The 11,449-nt window shown below is 40.2% G+C and overlaps 1 protein-coding gene across 2 annotated transcripts in view; it reads left to right on the top strand.

Moving 5' to 3' along the window:
* The first annotated feature begins 3,860 nt into the window (after positions 1 to 3,860).
* Positions 3,861 to 11,449, top strand: part of LOC127635562 (contactin-associated protein-like 5) — a 131,705-nt gene continuing 124,116 nt past the window's right edge. For both annotated transcript variants that reach the window (XM_052115669.1, XM_052115668.1), the window contains exon 1: positions 3,861 to 4,030. In XM_052115669.1, the coding sequence (XP_051971629.1) occupies positions 3,949 to 4,030 (82 nt within the window). In that variant the 5' untranslated portion in view covers positions 3,861 to 3,948. The remainder of the gene's footprint in view (positions 4,031 to 11,449) is intronic.

Raw genomic sequence — 11,449 nt, 5'->3', positions numbered from 1 at the left:
TGTGATTGTGTAGTGTGTGAGTGTGTCATTTTGTAGTGTGTGCGTGTGTGTGAGTGTGTGATTGTGTAGTGTGTGTGTGTGTGTCATTGTGTAGTGTGTGTGTGAGTGTGTGATTGTGTAGTGTGTGTGTGTGTGTGTGTGTGTGTGAGTGTGTGATCGTGTAGTGTGTCATTGTGTAGTGTGTGTGTGTGTGTGTGATTGTGTAGTGTGTGTGTGTGTGTGTGTGTGAGTGTGTGATTGTGTAGTTTGTGAGTTTGTGATTGTGTAGTGGGTGTGTGGGTGTGTGTGTGATTGTGTATTGTGTGTGTGTGTGAGTGTGTGATTGTGTAGTTTGTGTGTGTGATTGTGTAGTTTGTGTGTGTGTGTGATTGTGTGTGTGATTGTGTATTGTGTGTGTGTGTGTGTGTGATTGTGTATTGTGTGTGTGTGTGTGTGTGAGTGTGTGATTGTGTAGTGTGTGTGTGATTGTGTGTGTGTGATTGTGTAGTGTGTGTGTGTGTGTGTGATTGTGTAGTGTGTGTGTGTGTGTGTGTGTGTGTGTGTGTGTGTGTGTGTGTGTGTGTGTGTGTGTGTGTGTGTGTGTGTGTGTGTGTGTGTGTGTGTGTGTGTGTGAATGTTCCACAGATCTTTTGAACTTATGAGTGGGAGTTTAAGTTGAAGTTATTATTTGTTACTTTTTTAGTTATTTTAGTTATTACTATTTTAACATCAGCCTTAATTGACAGCTCACAGCATGACGGGTGCACAAGCCAAGGAAGTTATTTTAAATAGCACATATATTCATTCAGTGAATGGTAAATCTAAAATGTTCTTCTCTCATCAAACCAAAATGTAATTCAATCTAAATATAAAGTAAATCAAGAACTAGCTAACACTGTTTTATGGGCCATCTGTGTGAATATATAGATTATGGTCGTATTTTGAGTTGTGCAAATGTTAAAATGAGCAAAAGTGTTTACATAAGTTAAAGCAGCATGTCCTGCAGTCGTCATGCAGCCTAAATCTGCTCCTCTGTCATGTTTCACCGGAATCGTGCACTCTTACAGGAGAACCGCCGGCCTTTGAAGCTCAAGTTCTCTCTGTCTGCCACTCGATCTCGTCAGTATTGTTTAAACGCCTGTATAGATGTGAGGACATGTGATATGTCTATTTAAACGTCCAGTGGTTCACAGTACACAGCGTCTGTCAGTGGTGCACTCGAGTGTGGTGCTCATGTGAGCGTGACATCATCACAAACACCTGAATGGAGCTGGTAAAATACAGGCTAGCGTTTGCCATCTGTGTCCTGCAACAGAGTAATGTGCGGCTGTCAGATTTCCCAATCTGATCTCATTAGAGTTCTTTCCACATTTACATACACAGAACTGTAGAATATCTACTTATACTGACCGTGTCTAAATCATAAATCATTTAAGGTGGAGTTGTAGACGTGCTTGTGCCGCAGATGACCGAGTTCAATGCTCAGACTCAATGGCATAGCAGGACTTTAATTTATGAGTGAATGACCAAAAACCCCTTTGTGCAAGAAAGGCCATTTTAAAGGCTTTTAAATTTTGTTTTAGAGATGAATTTCAAATGGGACAAAATAAAAGGAAAAAAATTCCCAATCTTTGTATGACTGAATTTAATGATCAAAGCGCAACACATTTTAATTATACGCTCTGAAATATACAATTTAAAATTCCTGTCTAGGCATACATCATTTTTAAACCTATTGTTATTGTTATATTATTGTTATTATTATTAGCAGTAAAACACTTTCGGCACTTACAACTGTACTTTACAGATTTCTCCGATGTTTTTTAATTTAATTTATAATTAATACTTTTTTTTAATTTCAATGTTATGAATTTGATATAATTTTTTAACGTTTTTTATATAGATATATTTACATTTTAAACACTTTGTAGCAGATTTTTTGATAGAAATCTGCACAAATTATTTAATTAATAACAATACAACAATTTCCAACAACAGTACTTTACAGTTTAAATGCCATTTTCTCAGCATTACAGTAATAAAGTTTTCTTAATTTACTTAATTTCATTTTATAAAAAAAAATATATATATATTTTTTTACTTTTATTTTTTAATTTATTTATTTTTTACAATTTTTTTATTTGTATTTTTATATTTTTACATTTTTTTTTTACTATTCTTTATGCAATACAGCCATGATGATTTTTTTTAATTCATTAATTGTCTTTTTTATTTAGAATTTTTGCATTTGATATTATTTTGAGAGATATTTTATTGCTTTATTGTTGTTTATATCGCTGGTGACAGGGAATGGACTGTATAATAGGATGCAGATGCTGCAATAACCGGAGAAGAACCTCCGAATTAAATTGCAGTTGACCCGTCCCATTAGCGCATTTTTCCAAACCCACTTGCGTCTGGACTGAGCGCATACTTGCACAAAAATCCCAAAACTTCATGGCCATGTCCATTGACTTTGCACTTATGACTAATGGCATAGCACTGTGCTTCACACTAGTGCTCTTAAAATAGGGCCCAACAGAACACTGGTTTTGTTGTCATTAGGGGATTTTTGCATTATCTTACATTTACACACAAATGCATGAAGAACTGATATAAACGTGTGCACTCATTCTCCTAGTTATTGCCCGAAAGGTCAGTCTGATTGAAGCTTCCAATTCGTAAAAGCTTTGTCTTTAGTCCAGTAAGTTGAATTAGGTTACTCAGCCTCAAAAGCACATAGTTTGCCATCAGTGTTCACAGAAATGGGGAAGAATGAGACATTATATGAAGTCATTTAATCATTTATCAGCTTCTTATTAAAGCTTGTAATACTTGACAGATCCCGGTTGAACCAGACTACTGTAAATAAATGCTTTACATTAAAGCAAAGTGTAAGAAATGAAAAGGCTTGCACGCCGACTCTAACTTGAAAACATATTTTTTAGAGTAACTGGGATACGTGGATGCTTTCTATTTCCAAATAATTGGGATGCAAATGAATGCATGTGGATAATGGTTATAATCCATCATAAACCTGCTTTAAGCACCTCTAGATATGCATATTATTAGATTGTACTGTAGATTAAGTCTTGCAACATGTTTCTTGTTCTTCCTAACATCAAATAAAATCATAGTAATAAAAAAGTTCAATTTAAAAGCAGTTTCTCTCTCTGTGTGTGTGTGTGTGTGTGTGTGTGTGTGTGAGAGAGAGAGTGTGTGTGTATGTGTGTGTGTGAGAGAGTGTGTATGTATGTGTGTGTGTTTGAAAGAGTGTGTGTGAGAGAGAGTGTGTGTGTATGTGTGTATGTGTGTGTCCGTGTGTCTGTGAGTGAGTGTGAGTGTGAGAGAGTGTGTGAGAGTGTGTGTTTGTGTGTGTGTGAGAGAGAGTGTGTATGTATGTGTGTGCGTGTGTGTGTGTCCCCGTGTGTCTGTGAGTGAATGTGAGTGTGAGAGTGTGTGTTTGTGTGTGTGAGAGAGAGTGTGTATGTGTGTGTGTGTGCACGCGTGTGAGAGTGTGAGAGAGAGTGTGTGTGTTTGTGTGTGTGTGCGTGAGTGTGAGAGAGTGTGTGAGAGTGTTTGTGTGTGTGTGTGAGAGAGAGTGTGTGTGTGTGTGTGTGTGTGTGTGTGTGTGTGTGTGTGTGTGTGTGTGTGAGAGAGAGAGTGTGTGTGAGTGTGCGTGTGTTTGTGTGTGTGTGTGTGAGAGAGAGAGAGAGTGTGTGTGTGTGTGTGTGCGCGCGCGTGAGTGTGTGTCTTTGTGTTCGTGCGTGTGTATGTGTGTGCACACGCGTGCACGCACTCTCTCTTTCGCAGCAGAATGGCGTGAAATAGGCACTACACACACACACACACACACACACACACACACACACACACACACACACACACACACACACACACACACAGTATCGCGCGCATCCGGAGGAGAGAGTCATTCAGTGTCTCTTCAGCATCCCGTCCGCGCGCATCATGGATCTGCTGTGCTCAAACACTGGAATGATTTTACCACTCTATCTCATCTTTTACACCATCACGGGCTCCATCAGTAAAGGTGAGTGTCTTAGAATTGTATTTATTTTTATTTATAATAATCGGAGGGTTAAAAGGACTTGGTGCAATTCTGTGCGCGCGATGGCGGGGATCCTGGCACGAGCTCTTTGGAACAAACGGCTGTAAGTTACGGGAACTTTTCGGTCCACCAGACGTGATGTTCGTGTTTATGTGGCATTAGTTATTGCGTGTTGCATCATTTATGAATGATGCATTAATTGAGAATGATCCACCTGTGCGTCTTTAGTTTATGAATGCGATGCGAGAGATGAGTGCAGTGGGAATATATTAAAGGTTTTTACGCATTTTAAGGGTTTGACTTGGTTTAGATCCCTGTGAGGTTTCGTCTGAAATTGTAGGCTATGCATATTTGTATTTCAGACCACGTGCCCTTTTTCCCCCTTTAAGTGAGTACTTCATACTGCTGACTCAAACATCTTTTTTAATAAATGCAATATATTAAATTAATATTAATGCTCGTGTCGGATGCGCCGTAGTATTTTGGCACTCGTACTTTGTCTGCAGTAAGTGCGCAACACTTTCTCTCGTATCGCGTGACAGTGTGTTCATAGTCCTTACATTTATGACTGTGAATTTATAATAATAGTCTGCTCTCTTATGCACGAGGAAATCTTGGCGTTTTCTCCAGTGCACGAACCTCATGACGCGTGCACTCAAGTACGGCGACAAATTATCACTGTAATCCTAAAAAAAATCACATTGAAAAAAAAATAAATAAATAAATATATATATATGTTACATTTAAATTTGCATAAAAAATGGCTTTACAATTTGCATTAAAAAAATACGATTTTTAATATTGGGAAACTATTTTCAGGACAATTCCTCTGAAATTCTCATTACTGCTGTACAACAAGTAGGCTAATAAAATACAAATAGTAAGTCCTGAGTATTTCTCATCCATCTCAATAGCAATTCTTATTACAGTAATACAGTTTAGCCTCTTACTGTAATGCAATTATTTATACATTCATGCTAAATTTGCACACTGTAATAGAGCTGTTGAGATTGGTGTCCAAAAACTCAGAACATAATTAGCATTTCTGAGTCATGGGTTCCCTCTAGATTTTCTTATGGGTTTTTATAATGACAGTTTGGGATCTGAGAGAAAGATAAAGTCTGTGGTAAACACTGGAGATACAACATAAATTACACAAAGTCATATGCCAATTTTTTGCTTGATAAGAACGACTGGTTTCCTGTTTCTCCTGGCGTGTTTACTCACATGCTTGTGCTAGTTGTAGTCGGTGGCGGAGCTAGGGGGTTTAGGGTTACCCCATTGGCTACCCCGCTCGCAACTGCTGTTTTAGTATTTTTTTTTGGTCATTTTTTTGGGCACAATTTAGTTCTTTAAAGGTGAAATCATCTCTGTACAAACTAAACATATGCCCACACCAAGGTCACCAAACCTCTCCGTCCTGGGTGTCATTGTACCCGCCTGAACATTTCTGTGCCACCACAGTCTGATTGCTTGCCCCTGCCTGGCCACCCTTTTGGAAAAACTCTTGGCTCCACCCCTGGTTGTATTTCTCATCTAGCAACTCATTAGCAACACATTTAAAAAAAAATAAAAAATTCACGTTTGAGGTTAGACTGTGTGTAATTTATGTTGTAGAACAAAACATCTTCTGGGATGCCTACAAATTGACGTCATATCAGAACAGCTCCATGGAAAGGATATGATGTCACCCTCAAGGTCTTCTAGTTTTTAGACAAATAATACAATCACAAATAATAAATACATCTATATTAAAACTATAAAAATGTACTCAATCCTGCAACAATAAAAACATGCAGTTTTAAAGTCTGGTTCACTTTGCATGTTATTCTGGCCAAGAACCGCCCATATAGACAAAAATATATTGTACGATCGACTCCTGTAAGATGCCAATCGGATTGGAACAGTGCAGTGGGCATCAGAGAGTGAATGAACTGTGGGCATGTTCTCTGAATATATGGGTGCAAAATATTCAGTACAATGTCCAGCTGTCGTGGCGCGATGCAATATTGGTCGTTTCCAGTGTTAGACAGCGTGTTAGGATTTATTTTCAGGCTTTCGCCTGTAATACGGTCACAGAGGTTGATTCTCGAATGGAGGAATACATCAGAATCAGCTTTCTAGTGGAATTCCACTGATGCTGTTTCACAGTCTAATAAAGAGTGATGTCTTCTCTTCCTAGTCACACTGACACCACAACAGTTTGCTCATTCTTTGTGCCAGTCCAGCAGAAATACAGTTAAACTCAGAAGTTTTACATACACTTTGGTTTAAGCCATTAAAACTATTTTTTTAACCACTCCACATATTTTACATTAGCAAACTCTAGTTTTGGCAAGTCAACTTTGTGCATGACACGGTTAATTTTTCCAACAACAGTTTACAGACCGATTGTGTCACTTTTAATTGACTATATCACGATTCCAGTAGGTCAGAAGTTTACATACACTAAGTTAACTGTGCCTTTTAGACAATTAGTCAATTAGCTTCTGATAGGAGGTGTACTAAATTGGAGGTGTACATGTGGATGTATTTTAAAGCCTACTTTCAAACTCAGTGCCTCTTTGTTTGACATCATGGGAAAATCAAAAGAAATCAGCCAAGACCTCAGAAAAAAATGGTGGACCTCCACAAGTCTGGTTCATCCTTGGGAGCAATTTTTTGTCTCCTAGAGATGAACGTAGTTTGGTGCAAATCAATCCCAGAACAACAACAAAGAACCTTGTGAAGATGCTGGAGGAAACAGGTAGACAAGTATCTATATCCACAGCAAAACAAGTCCTATAGCAACATAACCTGAAAGGCTGCTCAGCAAGGAAGAAGCCACCGCTCCAAAACCACCATAAAAAAGCCAGACTACAGTTTGCAAGTGCACATGGGGACAAAGATCTTACTATTTGGAGATGTGTCCTCTGGTCTGATGAAACAAACATTGTAACTGTTTGGCCATAATGACCATCGTTATGTCCGAAGAACACCATCCCAACTGTGAAGCACGGGGGTGCAGCATCATGTTGTGGGGGTGCTTTGCTGCAGGAGGGACTGGTGCACTTCACAAAATAGATGGCATCATGAGGAAGGAAATTATTTGGAAATATTGAAGCAACATCTCAAGACATCAGACAGGAAGTTAAAGCTCGGTCACAAATGGGTCTTCCAAATAGACAATGACCCCCAAGTACAGTATACCTCCAAAGTTGTGGCAAAATGGCTTAAGGACAACAAAGTCAATGTATTGGAGTGGCCATCACAAAGCCCTGACCTCAATCTGATAGAAAATGTCTTATTCTGACATTTCACATTATTAAAATAAATTAGAGATCCTAATCGACCTAAAGCGAAAGATTTCTACGGTTAAATGTCAGGAATTGTGAAAAGCTGAGTTTAAGTGTATTTGGCTAACGTGTATGTAAACTTCTGACTTCAACTGTATAGTGACGACATACTCTGTGAGTGTGTGTGTGTGTGTGTGTGTGTGTGTGTGTGAGTTGTGAAGGCATATATAATGAGATGCATACATGCTGTAATTGCAGCAGATGGTTATGAACTTTGTAAGCCACTGGCTCTCTGATGAGCTCAACATTCCAACACTAATTTTTCCACAAATTAAGAATGAATTTGAAATAAGAGCACACTGTTAGTCAGACATCCCTTACAAAAAACTTACTGTGATGGTACCACGGTGCAGTGGTGATATCATGGTACTTTGATCTACACTTTGGGGCATTACTGTGAGGATGATATGTAATTCTGAGTGGTTGTTAGAACATTGCTAGGTGGTCTCTAGGTTTGCCCAAGTCAAAAGCGTACTCCCAAAACTGAAGTCTTTGTAATATTCTGGTCTTTAGATATGGCTCAGGTCTCTCCTTCAATGCAAGTCTGGAGTGGTGTTGGAATAGTGGGTTAATGCACAGAACTGGTATGCAGAAGATTGCCATTTCAATCCCCACAGCCACCATCATTGTGTCCTTGAGTAAGACACTTAACTCCAGGTTGCTCCGGGGGGATTGTCCCAGTAATAAGTGCACTGTAAGTCACTTTGGATAAAAGCATCTGCCAAATGCATAAATATAAAATGTAAAGTCTATAGGATTTTTTCAATACATTGCTCAACCTTATCTTTATGAGCACCACTGTAAAATCCAGATTGCTCAAGTTAGAAATATCCTGGATCTGAACACAAAATCAGGACACAGTCAAACTCATGCTGGTCTCGACGGAGGAGGTGAGCCGAACTCAAACCATCTGAGCAAAACTCACACTTACAGCTGGAGATCCGCACTGTGCTGTTTACATCAAATGACCCAGTTTCCGGCTTTACTTTGTGCCCTAAAGAGCCATTAGCAGAAGTTTGCTTTTATTTTTTGTTTGTCCTCCAAGGTAGATTAAGGAGGATTTTATCTCTGTTTTGAAAATGGACTTGGGGGAGTCGCTAGTGTAGTTTTATACACTCTTAAAAATAAGTTTTTCTTTGCTGGAAAGAGCCCACTTTAAATCAAAGTCCATAGGGTTTCCAAGTGGCTGTATGTTTCTTTGTAGATTTTAAATAGCTCTGATCATTAAATGGAGTTTTATAAACTAGGTTCGGGAGGATCAAGGCCATTTAATCTGACCAATCACATCACCAGAGCAAGCGTATATAAACAGCCACTTATCTCTATATGGCGTCGAGCCTTCCAGCATCCCTCCACCTCCCCTTTCTCCTCCTATCTATTTATTATTAACTAATCTAAGTCCGGGGGGTGTTGATATTCGAGCTCAGACCTAGCCTTGAGCCCTTCGCCCAGGTTTACACTATCCTCTAAACCGGATTACATTAACTTGCAAACTACTGAAAGCTTCTTTAGAATGGCCTTCAAAGTAGAATAGAGGTAAAATCGGTATCTGCCCAGATACTGATGTTTTTTCACAGATCGGGTATCAGTCCGGTGAGCCCGATCCAAATCCGATACCACATGTTAGTTATAGTCGTTACCAAGTGTGCCGCACAAGCCCTCAAAAGTGAAGCCAAAACGTCTCGATCGCCCCCCGGTGGCTGGTCCTAGTATAGGTCATAAACCCCGCCTCCCCATGTTATTCAACGGGACGTGAGACCAACTAAACAATTAAATTACACTTCACATATCTTTTTTCCAAAGATAGTTTCTGTCATTTACTGTCGTTTCTATCACGTTGATGTCATTTCAAGTGTTTGTTTTTAAAATAAGTTTGTTTTTAGTTATTTGATGCTATAAAAACGCTGCTGTGACATCATGATTGACAGCTGTGATTGACAGGTTCTCTGAGCGAAGTAGTCACTGCAGCACCAACAGACATTTTTTCGGGATCTTCGGAGGACTGAGGAGATTGGAGCTTTAAATGTAATATCTAAATTTCTATAATTAATTATTTCACACCGTCATAAGTCAAAAGGGCGTGTGCTTGCGATTGATTCAGCGAGAGTGAGGGCGGGGCCTTGATTTCGCTGCTTTACTTCCTGCTCACTACTGCGCAGGTCTGGTCCCGAAATCGCAACTGCGCAGACTCAAGTCCCAAGATGTCAGCGCCATATCGGGACACTGGCGGCTTCAGTTCTCACCAATGGAAAAGAGCGAAGGGGCGTCGGCCATCTTTTTTTACAGTCTATGGTCGTTACCATTAAGGTCAAAGAATGACATAACAGAACATATAAAGCACCATTAAGGTAGTCCATATAACTTGTGCATTTTATTCATTTATTGTGTTTGATAAATAAATATACAGTCTGCATGCGCAGCACACTTCACTGAACAAGCGATATATGTGCAATATGTGGGCGCTCCACACAAACTTCATCGCAGCTGTACAATAGATGCTAAATAGTTCTGTTTGCTTACAACAAGCATTGAGAACGGATCACCAGATGCTGAATGTGAAGCGAATTAAACTACTTAAACCTACAAACACTCTTATGGATTCTTCCTGGAGGGATCCTTCAAAATAAAAGCCAGAGTCAATATAAAAGCCCTAAGAAATTACAACAGAAATGGATCACTATTGTATAATAACATTGTATTATTATTATTTCACAAATTACAATAATAACAAATTACCTTTGATTACTACCCTGATTAGGGGCCGGGTGTTGGGAATTACGACCCGGCCCCGCCCTCCGCCCTGCCACATTCTTCCCTCGTTCTCTCAGGCCGGGGAGCCCCCAGCATGACGTACACCCCCTCTCTTTCCCTGGGGAGGAGTGTGCCTTCCGCCTCATCTGCCGACAGGTCATCCCCGTCTACCTGGATGAGGGAGGGAACAAGGGAGGGAAACAAAAAAAATTGGCACCTACACACCATAACAGCGATCGTGCCAAATTAACAAAACATTTTAAAAAAGAGAGGGAAAGGCCAACACGGAGCGGCATTGGGAGAGAGAGAAAAAAAACACTTACTCGCCGGTCCTCTGGCCCCTGGCGGAAGGAACGCATCACCACATTTTTGGTGGACGGTAGAGGACTCCCTCGCCCCCTGCAGCCGTAACCGCTCCAGGCGTTTGGTTGGTAGCCCCTCCTCCCCTCATGGCCTCGGCTGCTCATTTCAGGTGGATGGTAGCGGCGAGAACTCCACCACGGCGCATCCCTCCTCCTTCCCGGGTTTCAGCACCAGTTCGATTGTCTGATTTCATGTTATATACACATTCATAATTCACAGATTAGGCCTACTATCCCCCTAATGTATATTACACGTCACAACGGATTTGGAAGTCTCTTCTCAGGGATTCATATGTTTATTACATTCAGCCAATAATCACTTCTTTAACTCAGTGATTAAATCTTTGATCCTGTGTGTGAATACACGACACGTGGCCAAACGTTGCATGACAGCATGACTAAACGGGTGACCGAAAACCCATCATCTGCACAACAGAACTCTTGGCTTAAAAACACGTGTGTAAATGGCAAGACGGCTGAGATTAATATGATGCATTTATATGGGATTACATAACTGGCATAAACCGGCACATTTGCCGACTCGACAAAACCAATATATAAAGACTGACCTGTAAATAGCTTAACAGAGTAGTGCGGCAACAGTGTTTCTTTTACGTTACCTTCTGTCTGTTCAATTCTCCCAAAGTGATTACGTTTAGCTCTGAGTCAGACTGGGGAGATCTCAGGGTGGTTTGTTGGCATAAAATCCATCTGCCACTCACGTCTAAACACTGAAGCGTCTCCGGTTAAGCATATCAGGAGAGTTTACCTATCTGATCCTTGGTCAGAAAGACTGACTTCCCCGCCTATGTTATCTTTACTTCCAGGTCGTTTATCATTGCCGAAAGCTGCTCTCGAGGCAGTCAAGTGTTCAATTTAATCATGACCGTGTGGCTGCGTACGCTTGCCGTTGTAGTGTGTTTTATGATAAAACTTAGGAGTGCCACAGAAGC

The sequence above is a fragment of the Xyrauchen texanus genome, chromosome 43, assembly GCF_025860055.1.
Source record: "Xyrauchen texanus isolate HMW12.3.18 chromosome 43, RBS_HiC_50CHRs, whole genome shotgun sequence".
Lineage (NCBI taxonomy): Eukaryota > Metazoa > Chordata > Actinopteri > Cypriniformes > Catostomidae > Xyrauchen > Xyrauchen texanus.
This window is presented reverse-complemented; position numbering and strand designations above follow the sequence as displayed.